A 21,666-nucleotide genomic window follows, 5' to 3' on the forward strand; every position below is an offset into this window, starting at 1 on the left:
AAAGGCCAAATAACCACAACCTTGGCAAATAGTACATCATATGTGATATGCAATTATTATGCAATTGCTAATTTATAAAGTCTACATTTGCTAAGGAAATATGCCATTGGTGCTGTGCAAATCAAAAGTCCAGGATGATTTGTTGCAATTGTGAAACTGTAGGGCTATATTTTTGCAGTTCTGTAAAGGCAATAAAATAACTGGGAGTACGTCCCAAACAGCACCCTATTCCCTATGTAGTGCACTCCTTTTGACCATGGAACAATAGAAACCAGAGAGCTCTCACTCTCCTTAGCACCATATCCATGTCCCCTCCCCAGTCCCTACATCAATCATGAATCCCTCTATTGACGGAGCCAGTCATGTGACAGACAGGTGTCATCTAGGCTCTAGAGCCATGAAAGCACAGGTGGACAGGTGAGGTGTAGGACACACCAGGTGGACAGGTGAGGTGTAGGACACACCAGGTGGACAGGTGAGGTGTAGGACACACCAGGTGGACAGGTGAGGTGTAGGACACACCAGGTGGACAGGTGAGGTGTAGGACACACCAGGTGGACAGGTGAGGTGTAGGACACACCAGGTGGACAGGTGAGGTGTAGGACACACCAGGTGGACAGGTGAAGACCCACCCAACTACCCCCACAGAGAGGTCTCTCTCTCCCTAACTGCAGTTCTGAGGGGAGGGGGAGTGAGGCTCTAAAATACCCCACACTGAGGATTCATCCCAAATGGCACCTACACCCTATATAGTGCACTACTTTTACCCAGGTCCCATAGAGAGAGAGAGAGAGATGTTTTTGTTTCTTCTACCCTTTTGTTTATTTCACTTTCTTTGGCAATGTAAACATATGTTTACCATGCCAATAAAGCTCCATTGAATTGAATTGAGAGAGAGAAAGAGCAAGAGAGGGATAAGTAGAGAGCGAGGCCCTCCCGCCAGAAAGACAAGAACCTAATCTAGTGATACCCAGTCGGTCTCCTATCAGGTAACAGACAATCCCACTCCACTTCCCTGTCTATGTCCCAAATGCCACCATACTCCCTATATAGTGCACTACATTTGACAAGGGCCCTTAGGACTCTGGTCAAAAATAATGCACTATAAAAGGGAATAGAGTGCAATTTGAGATGCAGCCTACCTCTAGTGAGAACCTAGGCTATTACCTGACAAAGAAAACCCTCTGTCCTGTCTGGTCTGTCCTGTTGTGCACAGGTTTGGTGGTCACGAGGGGGAGGGGGAGGGTTTGGGCCTGTTTGGTGGTGGTGGTCACAAGGGGGAGGGGGAGGGTTTGGGCCTGTTTGTCACGCAGACATGCACACATAACCCACTTTTATCGGTCTGTCAGGATGAGCAGCAGCTGAGTCTCCGAGAGCTCTGAAACAGGCAGACTTTCTTCAGGACAAAGGGGCAGGCAGCAGGTAGAGAGCAGCCAGTAACAAAGAAACAAACAAAGTGGTCGTCACCTTCTTGTTGGACTTCTTGCAGCAGGCTGTTGGCTCTGTGGTACTTCGAAATTACTTAGAAATGGCTAAGATGGCGTTATCGGAACAGAAACTGACAGAGCCGAATACAAATTGATTAATAATAATATTTTGTCCAATCTGTGGCTGCAATGCAGAACAAGTCGTAGCCTAGGATTTTCTATGTTTTTTTATAAAAACTTCTGTGCGTGCAGTATGCTAGGCTACTTTATTGAGCAGGAGCTATTGAGTATAACTCGCACACATACAGCAAGGCCTGTGGGCAAATTGTGTTTGTTGAAAACATGTGCAGTAAATCTCCCCATCCATTCTTTATGGGGGACTACTGTCCTCGTGTACCTCTGGAGGGATAGTCCCTCCTCTTCAGAAGCTCTGTAGATAATATCTCAAGTTTACTGCACTAATCTTCTTGTCCCTGTTAATTTCACACACAACCTTTCACTAGGTTACTAACCAGGTGTAAACACTGCCTTTAGACCTTGTTGTGGACATTATATGCAGCGTGTCTGTCAAGCGCTCCTTCATTTGTCAAGGACTCTCTAAGCTTTATCCTAATCCCTAAAAAACAAAATCACAGTGACAACAACATTGCAGGCTGTGACTGTGGATATCTCTTTGGATTTGCCAATAATACAGTTGAAGTCAGAAGTTTACATACACCTTAGCCAAATACATTTAAACTCAGTTTTTCACAATTCCTGACATTTAATCCAAGTAAAACTTCCCTGTCTTAGGTCAGTTAGGATCACCACTTTATTTTAAGAATGTGAAATGTCAGAATAATAGTAGAGATAATGATTTATTTCAGCTTTTATTTCTTTCATTACATTCCCAGTGGGTCAGAAGTTTACATACACTCAATTAGTATTTGGTAGCATTGCCTTTAAATTGTTTAACTTGGGTCAAACGTTTCGGGTAGCCTTCCACAAGCTTCCCACAGAGCTGGTGTAACTGAGTCAGGTTTGTAGGCCTCCTTTAGGCTTTTTCAGTTCTGCCCACAAATGTTCTATAGGATTGAGGTCAGGGCTTTGAGATGGCCACTCCAATACCTTGACCTTGAAGTATGCATGGGGTCATTGTCCATTTGGAAGACCCATTTGCGACCAAGTTTAACTTCCTGACTGATGTCTTGAGATGTTGCTTCAATATATCCACATAATTTTCCTTCCTCATGTCGTCATCTATTTTGTGAAGTGCACCATTCCCTCCTGCAGCAAAGCACCCCCACAGCATCATGCTGCCACCCACGTGCTTCACGGTTGGGATGGTGTTCTTCGGCTTGCAACTACCCCCTTTTTCCTCCAAACATAACAATGGTCATTATGGCCAAATAGTTATATTTTTGTTTCATCAGACCAGAGGACATTTCTCCAAAAAGTATGATCGTTGTCCGCATGTGCAGTTGCAAACCGTAGTCTGGCTTTTTTATGGCGGTTTTGGAGCAGTGGCTTCTTCCTTGCTGAGTGGCCTTTCAGGTTATGTCGATATAGGACTGCTATGCAGACGACACACAATTAATTTTCTCCTTTCCCCCTTCTGATAACCAGGTGTTGAATCTGCATGTCTGGCAGACATATCAGTGTGGATGTCAGATCACCACCTCAAGCTGAACCTCGGCAAGAAGGAGCTGCTCTTCCTCCCGGGGAAGGACTGCCCGCTCCATGATCTCGCCATCACGGTTGACAACTCCATTGTGTCCTCCTCCCAGAGTGCAAAGAATCTTGGCGTGACCCTGGACAACACCCTGTCGTTCTCCGCTAACATCAAAGCGGTGACCCGATCCTGCAGGTTCATGCTCTACAACATTCGCAGAGTACGACCCTATCTTACACAGAAAGCGGCACAGGTCCTAATCCAGGCACTTGTCATCTCCCGTCTGGATTACTGCAACTCGCTGTTGGCTGGGCTCCCTGCCTGTGCCATTAAACCCCAACAACTTATCCAGAACGCTGCAGCCCGTCTGGTGTTCAACCTTCCCAAGTTCCCTCATGTCACCTCGCTCCTCCGCACACTCAACTGGCTTCCAGTTGAGGCTCGCATCTACTACAAGACCATGGTGCTTGCCTACGGAGCTGTGAGGGGAACCGCACCTCCTTACTTTCAGGCTCTGACCAGACCCTACACCCAAACGAGGGCACTACGTTCATCCACCTCTGGCCTGCTAGCCCCCCTACCTCTACGGAAGCACAGTTCCCGCTCAGCCCAGTCAAAGCTATCCGCTGCTCTGGCACCCCAATGGTGGAACAAGCTCCCCCACAACGCCAGGACAGCGGAGTCACTGACCACCTTCCGGAGACACTTGAAACCCTACCTCTTTAAGGAATACCTGGAATAGTATAAAAGTAATCCTTCTACCCCCTTCCCCACTCCCCCATAAAGAAAAAAAGTGGTTGTCCCACTGGCTATCATAAGTTGAATTATTTTTAGTTTTGTTCTTTTTTTCCACCTTTATTTAACCAGGTAAGCCAGTTGAGAACAAGTTCTCATTTACAACTGCGACCTGGCCAAGATAAAGCAAAGCAGTGCGATAAAAACAACAACACAGAGTTACATATGGGGTAAAACAAAACAAAGTCAAAAATACAACAGAAAATATATATACAGTGTGTGCGAATGTAGTAAGTTATGGAGGTAAGGCAATAAATAGGCCATAGTGCAAAATAGTTAAAATTTCGTATAATACTGGAATGATAGATGTGCAAATAGAGATACTGGGGTGCAAATTAGCAAAATAAATAACAATATGGGGATGAGGTAGTTGGGTGGGCTAATTTCAGAAAGGCTGTGTACAGGTGCAGTGATCGGTAAGCTGCTCTGACAACTGATGCTTAAAGTTAGTGAGGGAGATAAGAGTCTCCAGCTTCAGAGATTTTTGCAGTTCGTTCCAGTCATTGGCAGCAGAGAACAGGAAGGAATGGCGGCCAAAGGAGGTGTTGGCTTTGGGGATGACCAGTGAGATATACCTGCTGGAGCACAGACTACGGGTGGGTGTTGCTATGGTGACCAGTGAGTTAAGATAAGACAGGGATTTGCCTAGCAGTGATTTATAGATGACCTGGAGCCAGTGGGATTGGCGACGAATATGTAGTGAGGGCCAGCCAACAAGAGCGTACAGGTCACAATGGTGGGTAGTATATGGGGCTTTGGTGACAAAACGGATGGCACTGTGATAGACTACATCCAATTTACTGAGTAGGGTGTTGGAGGCTACTTTGTAAATGACATCGCCGAAGTCAAGGATCGGTAGGATAGTCCGTTTTACGAGGGCATGTTTGGCAGCATGAGTGAAGGAGGCTTTGTTGCGAAATAGGAAGCCGATTCTAGATTTCACTGGATTGGAGATGCTTAATGTGAGTCTGGAATGAGAGTTTACAGTCTAACCAGACACCTAGGTATTTGTAGTTGTCCACATACTCTAGGTCAGACCCGTCGAGAGTAGTGATTCTAGTCGGGTGGGCGGGTGCAAGCAGCGTTCGGTTGAAGAGCATGCATTTAGTTTTACTAGTGTTTAAGAGCAGTTGGAGGCTACGGAAGGAGTGTTGTATGGCATTGAAGCTCATTTGGAGGTTTGTTAACACAGTGTCCAATGAAGGGCCAGATGTATACAAAATGGTGTCGTCCGCATAGAGGTGGATCCGAGCGTCACCAGCAGCAAGAGCGACATCATTGATATACACAGAGAATAGAGTCGGCCTGAGAATTGAACCCTGTGGCACGCCCATAGAGACGGCCAGAGGTCCAGACAACAGGCCCTCCGATTTGACACATTGAACTCTATCTGAGAAGTAGTTGGTGAACCAGGCGAGGCAGTCATTAGAGATCACCGACCATTTCGAATCCCACCGTACCTTCTCCGCTATGCAATCTGCCAATAAGAATGCGGTTTGTTGACAGAGTCGAAAGCCTTGGCCAGGTCGATGAAGACGGCTGCACAGTACTGTCTTTTATCGATCGCGTTTATAATATTGTTTAGGACCTTGAGCGTGGCTGAGGTGCACCCATGACCAGCTCGGAAACCAGATTGCATAGCGGAGAAGGTACGGTGGGATTCGAAATGGTCGGTGATCTGTTTGTTAACTTGGCTCAAATACTTTCGAAAGGCAGGGCAGGATGGATATAGGTCTATAACAGTTAGGATCTAGAGGGTCACCCCCTTTGAAGAGGGGGATGACCGCGACAGCTTTCCAATCTCTGGGGATCTCAGACGTTACAAAAGAGAGTAATAGGGGTTGCGACAATTTCGGCAGCTAATTTTAGAAAGAAAGGGTCCAGATTGTCTAGCCCAGCTGATTTGTAGGGGTCCAGATTTTTTAGCTCTTTCAGAACATCAGCAGTCTGAATTTGTATGAAGGAGAAGCGGGCGGGGCATGGGCAAATTGCAGCGGAGGGTGCAGAGCTGGTGTCCGGGGTAGTGGTAGCCAGGTGGAAAGCATGGCCAGCCGTAGCAAAATGCTTGTTGAAATTCTCGATTATTGTAGATTTATCGGTGGTGACAGTGTTTCCTAGCCTCAGTGCAGTGGGCAGTTGGGAGGAGGTGCTCTTATTTTCCATGGACTTTACAGTGTCCCAAAACTTTTTGGAGTTAGTGCTACAGGATGCAAATTTTTGTTTGAAAAAGCTAGCCTTTGCTTTCCTAACTGATTGTGTATATTGGTTCCTGACTTCCCTAAAAAGTTGCATATCGCGGGGGCTGTTCGATGCTAATGCAGTGCGCCACAGGATGTTTTTGTGCTGGTCAAGGGCAGTCAAGTCTGAGGAGAACCAGGGGCTATATCTGTTCTTAGTTCTGAATTTTTTGAATGGGGCATGCTTATTTAAGATGCAGAGGAAAGCACTTTTTAAGAACATCCAGGCATCCTCTACTGACGGAATGAGGTCAATATCCATCCAGGATACCCGGGCCAGGTCAATTAGAAAGGCCTGGTCGCTAAAGTGTTTTAGGGAGCGTTTGACAGTGATGAGGGGTGGTCGTTTGATCGCGGACCCATTACAGACGCAGGCAATAAGGTAGTGATCGCTGAGATCCTGGTTGAAGACAGCGGAGGTGTATTTAGAGGGTAAATTTGTCAGGATGATATCTATAAGGGTGCCCATGTTTACAGATTTAGGGTTGTACCTGGTAGGTTCGTTGATCATTTGTGTGAGATTGAGGGCATCTAGTTTAGATTGTAGGTTGGCTGGGGTGTTAAGCATATCCCAGTTTAGGTCACCAAGCAGTATGAACTCTGAGGATAGATGGGGGGCAATCAGTTCACATATGGTGTCCAGGGCACAGCTCGGGCTGAGGGGGGTCTGTAGCAAGCGGCAACAGTGAGAGACATTTCTGGAAAGGTGGATTTTTAGCAGTAGAAGCTCAAACTGTTTGGGCACAGACCTGGATAGTACGATAGAGCTCTGCAGGCTCTCTCTACAGTAGCTTGCAACCCCACCCCCTTTGGCAGTTCTATCGAGACGGAAAATGTTGTAGTTGGGGATGGACATTTCTGAATTTTTGGTGGCCTTCCTAAGCCAGGATTCAGACATTGCTAGAACATCAGGGTTGGCGGAGTGTGCTAGCGCAGTGAATAACTCAAACTTAGGAAGGAGGCTTCGGATATTAACGTGCAAGAAACCAAGGCTTTTACGATTACAGAAGTGAACAAATGATAACGCCTGGGGAGTAGGAGTGATACTGGGGGATACAGGGCCTGGGTTAACCTCTACATCACCAGAGGAGGAGTAGAATAAGGATATGGCTAAAGGCTTTAAGTACTGGTCTTCTAGTGCGTTGGGTACAGAGAAAAAAAGGGGCAGGTTTTCGGGCGTTGTAGAATAGATTCAGGGCATTATGTACAGAAAAGGATATGGAGGGATAGGAGTACAGTGGAGGTAAACCTAAGCGTTGGGTAACGATGAAGGAGATAGCATCACTGGAGGCACCGATTGAGTCGGTCTCCGCGTGTATGGGGGGGTGGGACAAAAGAGCTATCTAAGGCCGGTTTAGCTGGGCTGGGGGATCTACAGTGAAATAGTACAATAACAAATAAGTGAAACAGCAATAAGCAAGGCATATTGACATGGAAGAGAGGCATAAAGCAATCACAGGTGTAATTCGAGAGAGCTAAGACAACAGCTGGTAATGGCGACAAAGTTTGGGCTGAGGCTAAACATAAACAGGATGCGGTACCGTAAAATGGAACAGTCCAGCAGGCATCAGCTGTATAGCGGAGTTATCATAAGGTCCGGTGAACAGCAATAGGAGAGTTCGGAGGTAGTTCGGGGGCTGCTACAGCACTAGCTAGCAAGAGGCCACGGCTAGCGTGTGCTAGTGGGCCGGGGCTAGCAGATGGATCTTCGTGGTCGACGTCGTAACGGGAAGCCTGTTGTAACCACATCAGACGATTTCGTCGACAGAAGAGTCGTGTTGGATCGGCGGGGCTCCGTGTCGACACTAGGAGGTCCCGTCCGGTTGACAAGGAGGTAGATAGCCGGGAGATGGGCCTGGCTCAAGGCTAACTCAGGGCTGATTAGCCAACCACAAAACGTCCATTTGGTTGCAGCTAGCTAATGGTTCAGTGATTCCAGCAGAAAATACGATATGTTCAGGGTCGATAACGCGCTGTGCAGACAGTGCAGACTGGCCGAATAATAGTCCAGGCTAGACCTGGCTGGCTGGTATGTAGTGCAGACCACGGCCACGGACAATGGTGAAGACCGCTAAACGGTGGCTAATAGCAAGTAGCTAGTTAGCTGGCTAGCTGTTTCAGCCAGAGGTTCTGGATAAAAATGTATGAAGAAACAACAGAATCCGTTCCACATTGGGTGAGGCGGGTTGCAGGAAAGTATATTTAGTTAAAGGATGGAAAGTGAGATTGAGAAATATATACGAAAAAGACAAAAAACAAAAAACAGGCTATTTACATAAAGGACACTACAGAAAACACGACCGCACTGCTATGCCATCTTGGAATAAACCAATTTGTAAGTTGCTCTGGTTAAGAGCGTCTGCTAAATGACGTAAATGTAAATGTTTTACTGTGGATATAGATACTTTTGTACCCGTTTCCTCCAGCATCTTCACAAGGTCCTTTGCTGTTGTTCTGGGATTGATTTGCACTTTTCGCACCAAAGTACATTCATCTCTAGGAGACAGAATGTGTCTCCTTCCTGAACAGTATAACAGCTGCATGGTCCCATGGTGTTTATACTTGCGTACTATTGTTTGTACAGATGAACGTGGTACCTTCAGGCGTTTGGAAATAACTCCCAAGGATTAACCAGACTTGTGGAGACCTACCATTTTTTTTCTGAGGTCTTGGCTGATTTCTTTTTATTTTCCCATAATGTCAAGCAAAGAGGCACTGAGTTTGAAGGTAGGCCTTGAAATACATCCACAGGTACACCTCCAATTGTCTCAAATGATGTCAATTAGCCTATCAGAAGCTTCTAAGGCCATGACATCATTTTCTGGAATTTTCCAAGCTGTTTAAAGGCACAGTCAACTTAGTGTATGTAAACTTCTGACCCACTGGAATTGTGATACAGTGAATTATAAGTGAAATAATCTGTCTGTAAACAATTGTTGGAAAAATTACTTGTGTCAATCACAAAGTAGATGTCCTAACCGACTTGCCAAAACGATAGTTTTTAACAATAAATTTGTGGAGTGGTTGAAAAACGAGTTTTAATGACTCCAACCTAAGTGTATGTAAACTTCCTACTTCAATGTATGTTCTTTAACACAGTCACAGAACTGAGGGAGTAGAGTCAATTAGTGCAAACATTGGCAGGTTGAAATACAAATCTCTGGCCAAGAGTGAGGAAATGAGCTACGAGACAAGATCTCAGATGAAATCTCATGTCAGTTAAAAGAGCAAATTAATGCATGGAAGCACATAGGCCTACTTATTATAACATTTCAGTAACTGACATTGATTGCAGTTGATGAATGGTGCACAGGCATCATACTTTATCTTACATAACCCTGTTATCAGTGTGCCTCTGGGTCCATATAAATCCAGCTAGTTAGGCTTTAATCACAACCTAGCATGACTTCTCCATGCACTACCATGAATTCTAGGAAAACCAACAAGGTGGTCTCTGATTGTTTACAACTGTGTTAGTTATGTAAAGAAGATGCTGTGTTAAAAATACCCCCCTGGTCGGCCTCATCTGTGCTCTTTCATACGCAACAAATGATCAATGACTTCCTTCCAAGCAGCAGTGTGTGTCTGTCAACCACTGGTCGGTAGAACAGAACAGGAAAGGTCCCTGGGTGGGTTGTTGTTGTTGATTAGTTAAATACCCAATTCACTCGCACCCTCACTCAGGCATTAACCAATGCTCGACATGTTGTGTAGCCTAGTAGGAGCAGCTCTCCAGTGCATTCTCTGCTACTGAAAAACTGGAGCAAGGAGCTAGTTAGCATGCCACCCGAGCTTGACGTACCTGACAGCCTTTCTTGTGGTGAAATCCGACCACCACGATATGCAACACCGGTCCCTTGAGTTCCTCTTTGCCATGCGACTCCATGGCCGCAGATATTTGGGCAGTTATGTGTTGTTTTTCACTGGAGAGATCAATGTAAACAGGGTTGGAACAGGCGCTTCTGTTCCTTGAATCAACGTCCACAATCAACGCAATGGATTTTCTCTTCCTCTTCGTCTGTTCCAGTCAGGTTGCAGTAGTAGGATGACGTCACTCAAATGTAGCGCCACCGCTTGGACATTTTATTTCAACACCGTCTTTTTTATTATTTGATCCACGGAATGCATCAAGTAAACGTTGTTTGTTCTGTTTGGGCTTCGTGAAATCAGTGAATTTATTATTTCCTGTAAATATTCATTGATCATAATCAAAAACACCGCAGTGCTGGAATAAAAATAGAAATGTGTGCAATTATTCTTTAAATTTGTATTGGCGGATCGCCACCTACTATACTAAAGTTTAAGGGCGGTCGGCCTCCTTATTAATCTATTACTCTTATTTAGCCCTGTGTTTCCGCCTACTGTTCTGGAGGCCGACCGAGAAAAGGGCCGGGGAAAAGGGAAGAACCCTACACCCATTACAACCTTTCACTACTTGGCCCTATCTGATCCTACACCTGGCCGGCAGCCTGGGAGGACACGACACTAATTAAACACACCTTGTAACTCTTCTGCAGTAAAATCTCGTACACCCAAGTACTTCTCTGCAGCTGCCACAACATATATTTTCTGTGATCTACGTTCCATTTCTGCAGTACAGTTGATAACCATGGCTATGAACGCTAAGAAACCAACCTTACTGAAGTACGTTATTCCTGTCACTCTCTTTTGGGCTTGGCCTACTCACAGGGATCGTCTTAGAATCCCTCGCCCTGGACCAATCTTCCTCTAGTACTCTCTTGACTGCCTCAGCATTTGACACCTTCTGTACCACTGATCATGGCAACCTCAATCTGCCTTTCTCTCACCAGACACTTCTGATCTCCAGCACCATGGGTACCCCTACAGTTAACACACACCTTTTCCACCGATACAAGACATTATTTTGTCTCATACACTTCTCACATCTAGAAATCTCCCTCCTACACACTGCTGCAACATGACCACTAGACTTTGTCGGGTAAAGACTCTGCATCAAAACTCTGCAGGACAGACAGTGTTTTCTCTGTTTCACCACGCTCTCCACCGGGTCTGCGTCGCACCAAACGACGGGTACTACCGTCTGTGCTCGACTGTTGTAGTCTGATGATTCCCATCGTCCATGTTTCAATTGATTACTTCCGTCTTTTTCAAACTAAACATGGCGGCCACCCCAGCTACAAATCCATCACAGTTGCTCCCACTTGGTTTGTTTGATTTTGTTAATAATTTTTATGTCCAGCTAGCTGTAGATACCAAGTACGTTGTTAACGCTTGAAGTCGTGTTGCGACAGTTACACTTTTGACAGATATGAAATGCAGGAGTCATGTTAGCAGTACCATGTCCGCATTGCTAAGGTATAGCACTGTGGTAAAGTTGGTTTGAGATTCGATATTCGCCAGACATTCGGACGTTCAAACCCCAATAGCTCACTAACGATTTGAGCTACAGACCTTAGTGTCTTTATGAAGAAAAAAATGTGTACAACATTGCACAGATCTTATTTTCCCCGATTCTGACCCGAGTTTAATAATCGCACAGCAACGGTGTAGGCAGCCTAGCACATTGTCAACGCAACAAGTTAGGGACCGTCAACAAAGTGCATGATCAAAATATTCAAATTTCAATAACTCTTTGATCATATAGAAACATCAAACCAACTTTAAATTGTTCAGAAGGGAGGGACACATGCTGCACATCCTTTGTTCTCAATGAAAAAATATATATTTTATACAAATTTCTACACGTTAGTAGTAGCAACGATTTTTGTTCTGTGGTAGCAGGGTCGTTTCACCAATTCAGTGCCTTTTGAGAAGTGTAACTTGATATTTTTTTTAAATATATAGATTTCACCTCATTTTAACATTGTCATAAAGAGCACATGTTCAACTTCATAAACAAGTTTTCCCATCTCAAGAGGTTAAGTAAAAAAATGACTATATTAAAGCTACAATATGTAACTTTTTGGGCGACTCAACCAAATTCACATAGAAATGTGTTATAGATCTGTCATTCTCATTGAAAGCAAGTCTAAGACGCGGTAGATCTGGTCTCTGTGCAATTTCTATGCTTCCTGTTCGTTATTGCATCTTTTGGTTTTGTACACCAGCTTCAAACCGATGAAAATAAAATGTTTGGTTATGGAAAAGATATTTCACAACGGTTTAGATGGTACAATGAGTCTCTACACTATGCTTGCTTGTTTTGTCACATAAACTGAAATTAGGGGGCCTCCCGAGTGGCACAGTGGTCTAGGGCACTGCATCGCAGTGCTAGCTGTGCCACTAGAGACCCATGGGGCGGCGCACAATTGGCACAGCGTCGTCCAGGGTAGGGGAGGGTTTGGCCGGCAGGGATGTTCTTGTCCCATCGCACACTAGCGACTCCTGTGGCGGGCCGGGCGCAGTGCACGCTGACTCGGTCGCCAGGTGTACGCTGTTTCCTCCGACACATTGGTGCGGCTGGCTTCCGGGTTAAGTGGGCACTGTGTCAAGAAGCAGTGCGGCTCGGTTGGGTTGTGTTTCAGAGGACGCATGGCTCCCGTGTCCGTACGGGAGTTGCAGCGATGGGACAAGACTGTAACTACCAATTGGATACCACGAAATTGGGGAGAAAAAGGGGGTAAAATACTCCAAAAAATACTGAAATTAGGCCCTTTCAGAACTGGCGCCTGAGAAGATGGCTGCCGTTTTACAGCCCCCTAACCAATTTTTTCGCGTTACTTGTAATTTATTCTGTACATAATGTTTCTGCCACTGTCTCTTATGACCAAAAAGAGCTTCTGGATATCAGGACAGCGATTACTCACCTCGTATTGGACGAAGATTTTTTCTTCAATGAGTCGGACGTGAAGGATAACCTACAGACACCCGACAAAGCCCAAATCCCCGTCATTCGCATGAGAAAGAGACAGAGAATCGTGGATGTAGGTCGGGGTGCCATGTAAGTTAATTATTTTTATGTAAGGATCCGACAGCGGGCGAGTAAACTGCCTCTTCCATCAATCCTATTTGCCAATGTTCAATCATTTGAAAACAAACTGTAGACCACCTTTACTCCACACACAGAGACGCATACAAAGCTCACCCTCACCCTCCATTTGGCAAATCTGACCATAACTCTATCCTCCTGATTCCTGCTTATAAGCAAAAACTAAAGCAGGAAGCACCAGTGACTCGGTTAATAAGGAAGTGGTCAGATGACGCAGATGCTAAGCTACAGGACTGTTTTGCTAGCACAGACTGGAATATGTTCCGGGATAATTCCGATAGCATTGAGGAGTACACCACATCAGTCACTGGCTTCATCAATAAGTGCATCGATGATGTCGTCCCCACAGTGACCGTACGTACATACCCCAACCATAAGCCATCGATTACAGGCAACATCCGCACTGATCTAAAGGGTAGAGCTGCCGCTTTCAAGGCGGTGATGCCCTCCGACGAACCATCAAACAGGCAAAGAGTTGATACAGGACTAAGATTGAATCGTACTACACCGGCTCTGACGCTCATTGGATGTGGCAGGGCTCGAAAACTATTACAGACTACAAAGGGAAGCACAGCCGCGAGCTGCCCAGTGACACAAGCCTACCAGATGAGCTAAATCACTTTTATGCTCGCTTCGAGGCAAGCAACACTGAAGCATGCATGAGAGCATCAGCTGTTCCGGATGACTATGTGATCACGCTTTCCGTAGCCGATGTGAGTAAGACTTTTAAGCAGGTCAACATTCACAAGGCCGCAGGGCCAGACGGATTACCATGACGTGTACTCCGAGCATGCGCTGACCAACTGGCAAGTGTCTTCACTGACATTTTCAACATGTCGCTGACTGAGTCTGTAATACCAACATGTTTCAAGCAGACCACCATAGTCCCTGTGCCCAAGAACACTAAGATAACCTGCCTAAATGACTACCAACCCGTAGCACTCACGTCTGTAGCCATGAAGTGCTTTGAAAGGCTTGTCATGGCTCACATCAACACCATTATCCCAGAAACCCTAGACCCACTCCAATTTGCATACTGCCCCAACAGAGCCACAGATGATGCAATCTCAATTGCACTCCACACTGCCCTTTCCCACCTGGACAAGAGGAACACCTACGTGAAAATGCTATTCATTGACTACAGCTCAGCGTTCAACACCATAGTGCCCTCAAAGCTCATCACTAAGCTAAGGACCCTGGGACTAAACACCTCCCTCTGCAACTGGATCCTGGACTTCCTGACGGGCCACCCCCAGGTGGTAAGGGTAGGTAACAACACATCTGCCACGCTGATCCTCAACACGGGGGCCCCTCAGGGGTGTGTGCTCAGTCCCCTCCTGTACTCCCTGTTCACCCATACTGCATGGCCAGGCACGACTCCAACACCATCATTAAGTTTGCCGACGACACAACAGTGGTAGGCCTGATCACCGACAACGATGAGACAGCCTATAGGGAGGAGGTCAGAGACCTGGCTGTGTGGTGCCAGGATAACATCCTCTCCCTCAACGTGATCAAGACAAAGGAGATGATTGTGGACTACAGGGAAAAAAAGAGGACTGAGCACGCCCCCATTCTCATCTCCGGGGCTGTAGTGGAACAGGTTGAGAGCTTCAAGTTCCTTGGTGTCCACATCACCAACAAACTATCATGGTCCAAACACACCAAACAGTCGTGAAGAGGGCACGACAAAGCCTATTCCCCCTCAGGAGACTGAAAAGATTTGGCATGGGTCCTCAGATCCTCAAAAAGTTCTACAGCTGCACCATCGAGAGCATCCTGACTGGTTGCATCACTGCCTGGTATGGCAACTGCTCGGCCTCCGACCGCAAGGCACTACAGAGGGTAGTGCATACGGCCCAGTACATCTCTGGGGCCAAACTTCCTGCCATCCAGGACCTCTATACCAGGCGGTATCAGAGAAAGGCCCTAAAAATTATCAAAGACTCCAGCCACCCTAGTCATAGACTGTTCTCTCTGCTACCGCATGGCAAGCGGTACCAGAGCGCCAAGTCTATGTCCAAAAGCCTCCTTAACAGCTTCTACCCCCAAGCCATAAAACTCCTGAACAGCTAATCATGGCTACCCAGACTATTTGCATTTGGAGGATGGCCTGGTGTCAAGAAGGGCAGCAAAGAAGCCACTTCTCTCAAGGAAAAACATCAGGGAGAGACTGATATTCTGCAAAAGGTACAGGGATTGGACTGCTGAGGACTGGGGTGAAGTCATTTTCTCTGATGAATGCCCTTTCCGATTGTTTGGGGCATCCGGAAAATACCTTGTCCGGAGAAGACAAGGTGAGCGCTACCATCAGTTCTGTGTCATGCCAACAGTAAAGCATCCTGAGACCATTCATGTGTGGGGTTGCTTCTCAGCCAAGGGAGTGGGCTCACTCACAATTTTGCCTAAGAACACAGCCATGAATAAAGAATGGTACCAACACATCCTCCGAGAGCAACTTCTCCCAACCATCCAAGAACAGTTTGGTGACGACCAATGCCTTTTCCAGCATGATGGAGCACCTTGCCATAAGGCAAAAGTGATAACTAAGTGGCTCGGGGAACAAAACATCGACATTTTGGGTCCATGGCCAGGAAACTCCCCAGACCTTAATCTCATTGAGAGCTTGTGGTCGATCCTCAAGAGGCGGGTGGACAAACAAAAACCCACACATTCTGACAAACTCCAAGCATTGATTATGCAAGAATGGGCTGCCATCAGTCAGGATGTGGCCCAGAAGTTAATTGACAGCATGCCAGGGCGGATTGCAGAGGTCTTGAAAAAGAAGTGTCAACACTGCAAATATTGACTCTTTGCATATACTTAATGTAATTGACACTTATGGAATGCTTGTAATTATACTTCAGTATACTATAGTAACATCTGACAAAAATATCTCATAAAGCAGCGAACTTTGTGAAGACCAATACTTGTGTCATTCTCAATACTTTTGACCACGACTGTACACCTGTTGTATTCGGCGCATGTGGCAAATAAGATTTGATTTGATATTCGAATTTTAGCAACCAGGAAATGGCGGAGCGATTTCTGCATAGTGCACCTTTAAGTGCCAAATAAAGTAACAGGGTTGATAATTTCATCTTAAAAACCACTAGATAGCGCTATTATTCCTTACGTCATTTGCCATTGGCGTCCTGCATTAATCTGCACAGCCAGTAATACACTCGTCCCCCGGCGACCGGTTCATACATAAGTCATCCTCCATTCAGGCTGCAAAGGTCTCGGTTTCCTCTTTAACTTGATTTAAAGGCCCCTTGGTGAAAAAGAAAACTGGAAAATATGCTTACTGTCTTAATAAAACACTATTTTCCACCACTGTGCTAGAGTGACTAATGCTTCTTCCCGATGTTGCACACTGCCAGGGGTAAACAACAGACTGCTAACCTGATTGGCTGAACGCGGTATGCAACATCCGTAAGTTGTCAGAATGTTTTATTAAGACGGTACGCATATTTCCCCCGTTTTTTAAAGCTGGCTGACCATCAAATTGAGTTGAGGAAACCGACACCTATGCAGCCTGAATGGAGGATGTTTTATAATATAATATGCCATTTAGCAGACGCTTTTATCCAAAGCGACTTACAGTCATGCGTGCATACATTTTTACATATGGGTGGTCCCGGGGATCGAACCCACTACCCTGCCGTTACAAGCGCCATGCTCTACCAATTGAGCTACAGAGGACCGGTACGAACCGGTCGCCGGGGGACACGAGTGTATCATTGAGTCCAGACGATAGTGGAGAATAGCGCCCACTAGCGTCTGTCCAGGCTACCATAAATCCCCTCGTGACGGGAATGGAAACTTGTTGTGTGCAACATGTAGTTGCAATTGAATGCAAGCTTCACACATTTGTAAACAATATTTACACATTTCTAGCCTGTCTATCTATGGGCACACTATGCAGAGGTTGAAAATAGGGGAAATGGGAAGATAGCCTGTGGTGCAACCAGCTCACCTGCTTTTACACTATGATTTAACTATTATATGGTCAATGTTTTCTTTTGAAAAACATATTTAAAAAGGAATAGTTTCACCATATTAAAATTAGAGTTCAGTTCATGTAACAGGGTTGACCTTAAGAAGTAAATTAATCACTGATCACTACGTCATCAATAATAATCTTCAGAAATTACTTTCTCAAAGCAACAAAATAACCAGGGCTTTATAATAGCCAGGTTTCCATCCAATTTTGGCGACAGATTTTCATGCGAATATTCTAAAATCAGCAAAAATAAAATATGCACATTTTCCCACAACATATGTGTCACGTTCGTCGTGTAAAGGATTGGACCAAGGTGCAGCGTGGTATGCGTACATGTTTAATGTTAATAATAAACACTTGACAAAATAACAAAGCAACTGAACGTGAAGTTCTAAAGGCTATACATCAAACAAACAGAAACAAGATCCCACAACTAAAGATAGGCAAAATGGCTACCTAAGTATGATCCCCAATCAGAGACAACGATCGACCGCTGCCTCTGATTGGGAACCACACCCGGCCAACATAGAAATAGATAACATAGAATCTATCAACATTCACACCCTGACCAAACTAACTAGAGACTAACAGGATTCTCAAGGCCAGGGCATGACAATATGTTTCCACCAAACTCACTTGTTAAAAGGTTGTGCATGATGAGGTAGTGCACGCAAACTGTACTTTATCGCTTAAGTTTCCATGTACCAAATTAAAAATCTAAAGTTCAATGTGTTTCCATCACATTTTCAACTCTACCGATAGTTTTGTCACAAAAATGGTTAATAACCAGGTTTCCATCCAACCTTTGTAAGTGCATGTTGGATAAAAAATGTCACGACAGTTATTGTGGTCTATATTAAATGGTACTTCATTTAATATAACAGGCTTATAAAATTCAATATTGGTGCACAATTTCTACTTAAAATATCAAAGGGACGCAAAAGGTACTCTTCGTGGAACGACCCAGCAAACGTTACCTGTCGGTCAGGATGTTGCAGCTATGAATGAAATGTTGCTTCTGCAGTTATTTTCTGCATTATATCCGTGCCAGCTAAGTTTAATTTAGCCATTTACTAAGTAAGTTACATTTAGGAAGAATGCTGCCTGCTTGGCTAGCTAGCCAACCAGATTAGCCAATTTAACATTATGGCAGGAAAAAACGGGGTTCTCCAAATCAGGTCCTGCATAGTAACGGGTGCAGGCTTTTCCCCATCACTAACATACCTGATCCAAACAGCTAGTCATAGTCTTCCATCTGGTCAATGATTTAAGCCTCGCTGAAGTAGATCTGGAACAAAAGCCTGCACACATATACTAGGCCTAGCTCTCTTGGACTGTCTGGCACCAGATAACATGCAAGTAATCATGTGATTTCAACATCTCCTCTTTGTGTTCTCTTCCAGAGCTCGTGGACAAATGTATAGGTTCCCGAATCCATATCGTCATGAAGAACGACAAAGAAATTGTCGGTACCCTGCTGGGTTTCGATGATTTTGTCAGTATCCTTTATGGAAATGTCCAACAAAACGTCTCATTATTTTTCCTTCATTGTAATGCAGGTTGTGCACTTTAGCAGTAGTTTTGCAATCTATTCAATTCAAACATTGCTACTGTAGTCATTTATGCTGAACATAAATATAAATGCAACATGCAACCATGTCATGGATTTTACTGAGTTAAGAGTTCATATGAGGAAATCAGTCAATTGAAATAAATTCATTAGGCCCTAATTTATGGATTACACATGACTGGGAATACAGATATGCATCTGTTGGTCAAAGATACCATGAAAAAAATGGGCATCACAATGGGCCTCAGGATCTCGTCACGGTATTTTTGTGCATTCAAATTGCCATCGATAAAATGTAATTGTGTTCGTTGTCCGTAGCTTGTGCCTGCCCATACCATAACCCCACCGCCACCATGGGGCACTCTGTTCACAACGTTGACATCTGAAAACTGCTCGCCCACACAACACCATCTGCAGATGTGAGGCCGGTTGGAGGTACTGCCAAATTCTCTAAAACAATGAACATTCAATTATCTTGCAACAGCTCTGGTGGACATTCCTGCAGTCAGCTGTGACATTGTGTTGTGTGACAAAACTGCACATTTTAGAGTTACCTTTTATTGTCCCCAGCACAAGGTGCACCTGTGTAACGATCATGCTGTTTAATCAGCTTCTTGATATGCCACACCTGTCAGGTGGATGGATTATCTCGGCAAAGGCTAAATGCTCAATAACAGGGATATAAACAAATTTGTGCGCAAAATTTGAGAGAAATAAGCTTTTTGTGTGTATGGAAAATTTTTGGGATCTCTTATTTCAGCCCATGAAACATGGGACCAACGCTTTACATGTTGCGTTTATATTTCTGTTCAGTGTATATTGTCAATATATATAGTTGATCCTTCACCCACCCCTTCAGACATGGTGTTGGAAGACGTGACAGAATTGTAAGTACTTCTTTTACCCATTAAATCCTTTCAGATCTGATGATTCTGGACATGTTTTATCCTTCTCCTTGATGACTGTGTGTTTTAGTGAAATCACACCGGAGGGAAGAAGGATAACCAAACTGGACCAGATCCTACTCAACGGCAACAACATCACCATGGTAGGTGTAACGAGGTCATGCTGCTTGCTTAACCCTTTAACCCTATTCTCAACCGGCTGGTAGAGCATGTTTTGACAATGGATTTATAAGTGGATATTAAAACAATCTTCACTTGAACTTGATTGGTCAACTCCCCCAGCCCTCCTGCATCACTTTACATTATTTTGTATATTTTTGGGTTTCTGCCGTTCAGTGTTGTGGCACTCTAACTTTGCCCACTCAGAGGGCTGTAAGAAAACTCAGTCACCAAAGATATAGGAAAAAAGGCAGGAATTCAGTTGGTGAGGGATTGATATTGCACCATTCCTGTTAGTAGAGACCTTGAAGAGTAGGAATATGAAAATAAATGTAAAAAAGCTAAATAGCGGTTAATATGTCAGTAAAAGTATGGTGGACTAAGAATAGGTTACATTTATTTTTTTATTAAAAATACTTATTTTGGTGAAGAATATAAATTGTTGACAAACTATATTAGGCAACATCAATTCGTTAAACCACATTTCATGGCCAATGGGGTAAATTAATAAATATTCAGATTTAAGGTCGCCTATAAAATAATGCCTATTATAGTAATAAAAAACTGCACATTGTCAAATATCTCAAAATGTAGTCTGAAGATGTGGGAAACATAGTGGAAGAACCTGGCTCATTTGAAATGTACTATTTTGAGGGACATTCCACTATACACCACCTGAAAACACATTAATTTCAATGTAATTGAATATTCATGTTTGGACATACACAATTACCATAATGTGACCTTATTTTACAATGCTTAGCTAATACCTACCTATAAAAGCCATTGAAGCAGACCTAAAGTAATTATTGTAATATTGTTGAAATAACTAAAAATGCTATGCAAATTGCCATTCGAGTATGGCATTGCTGGTATGACCGTTTGTCTTCTCAACCATCTGGTAGAGAGCTCTGTTATTTCCAAAATAAACATCAAGAAGAAAAAACAACTATTGGAAGTTCTTATTCGAGTTGTTAGTAATAGGAATTTAAGGTGAAATAATTGTTTCAACATGTTTTTCAAGAAGATACAGTTAAAGGGTTAACGGTAATGCTTCCTTCCACACACTGGTATTCGATATTGGATCTTCTGTCTACACAAACACACGTGACTGCCCTCTTGCAATTCGATGGCGCGGGTAGTGGTATTTCAAGCTGAACTTACCAAACACTTGCTGCATGATATAATGATACTGTCACTACTTGTTCTGTTCTAGCTCATCCCTGGAGGCGAAGGGCCTGAAGTATGAAAAAAGAAGCGAAGGTTTTCTGAAACCTTTTTTTATGTTCTTGTGGATGTATACTTGCCTTCCCATCAGTAGTTACTTTAACTAGTTTGTGATCATGTTATATTTGGGTTCTTTCTTTCGGTTTTGAGAAGATTTTTGTAACAAGTGTTTTTCCTAATGAAGCCTTGATAAGGTGTGTACAGAGCAACAGTTGGTTTGACCTTTGACATGTAAACCATTTCTACCATGTGGTGAAACTACTAGTTTTTTGTTATAAATAAATCACAGAATCAAGTGTCATTGGAAATAAACAACCCCCAGTGTGTTCATTTGTAGCTCCTAAAGGACAAGACAGACCAACACGAATGTCGGCCGTGCCCAGCGGGTGGCTGTCCTCTATACTATCTATTGCATCTTAGCCTATGCCACTCTGATAATGACATTGCTCATCCATATATTTATATATTCTTATTCCATTCCTTTACAAATGTGTGTGTATTAGGTATTTGTTGTGGATCTGTTAGATATTACTTGCTAGATATTGCTGCACTGTCAGAACTAGAAGCACAAGCATTTCGCTACACTCGCAATAACATCTGCTAACCATGTGTATTTGACAAATGAATTTGATTTTGATTCGTTTTAGAACGTTGGCCGTCATTTTCTGTTGATTTCCCAATTATTTTACTTGTTAAAATTGCCACAGTTCTACTGCGCG

General features: G+C 44.2%; 2 protein-coding genes across 6 annotated transcripts in view; one reads left to right on the plus strand and one right to left on the minus strand.

Annotated features, from left to right (window-relative positions):
- LOC121569401 (late secretory pathway protein AVL9 homolog) overlaps positions 1-10,666 on the minus strand; it is a 34,278-nt gene extending 23,612 nt beyond the window's left edge. For all 5 annotated transcript variants that reach the window (XR_006661169.1, XR_006661168.1, XM_041880316.2 and 2 more), the window contains exon 1: positions 9,913-10,666. Coding sequence is in view for 3 of the 5 variants with exons in the window: in XM_041880316.2 (XP_041736250.2) it covers positions 9,913-9,996 (84 nt within the window). In the remaining 2 variants the exon portion in view is untranslated. The remainder of the gene's footprint in view (positions 1-9,912) is intronic.
- A 542-nt stretch (positions 10,667-11,208) lies between these two features.
- Positions 11,209-21,248, plus strand: LOC121569400 (U6 snRNA-associated Sm-like protein LSm5). Its single transcript, XM_041880315.2, has 5 exons — positions 11,209-11,296; positions 18,490-18,585; positions 19,516-19,543; positions 19,632-19,704; positions 20,937-21,248. The coding sequence occupies exons 1-5, from the start codon at positions 11,212-11,214 to the stop codon at positions 20,967-20,969; spliced, it is 315 nt and encodes a 104-aa protein (XP_041736249.1). The 5' UTR covers positions 11,209-11,211; the 3' UTR covers positions 20,970-21,248.
- Positions 21,249-21,666: the final 418 nt, after the last annotated feature.

This window comes from Coregonus clupeaformis, chromosome 7 (genome assembly GCF_020615455.1).
Source record: "Coregonus clupeaformis isolate EN_2021a chromosome 7, ASM2061545v1, whole genome shotgun sequence".
Taxonomy (NCBI): Eukaryota; Metazoa; Chordata; class Actinopteri; order Salmoniformes; family Salmonidae; genus Coregonus; species Coregonus clupeaformis.

Excerpts from the sequence above, each read along its gene's own strand:
- LOC121569400 (XM_041880315.2), top strand. The coding sequence starts at position 11,212 with ATGTTTCAATTGATTACTTCCGTCTTTTTCAAACTAAACATGGCGGCC. Across the intron at positions 18,586-19,515 it reads GGGTTTCGATGATTTTGTCA|ACATGGTGTTGGAAGACGTG; the intron begins GTATCCTTTATG and ends CCACCCCTTCAG. Across the intron at positions 19,705-20,936 it reads ACGGCAACAACATCACCATG|CTCATCCCTGGAGGCGAAGG; the intron begins GTAGGTGTAACG and ends GTTCTGTTCTAG.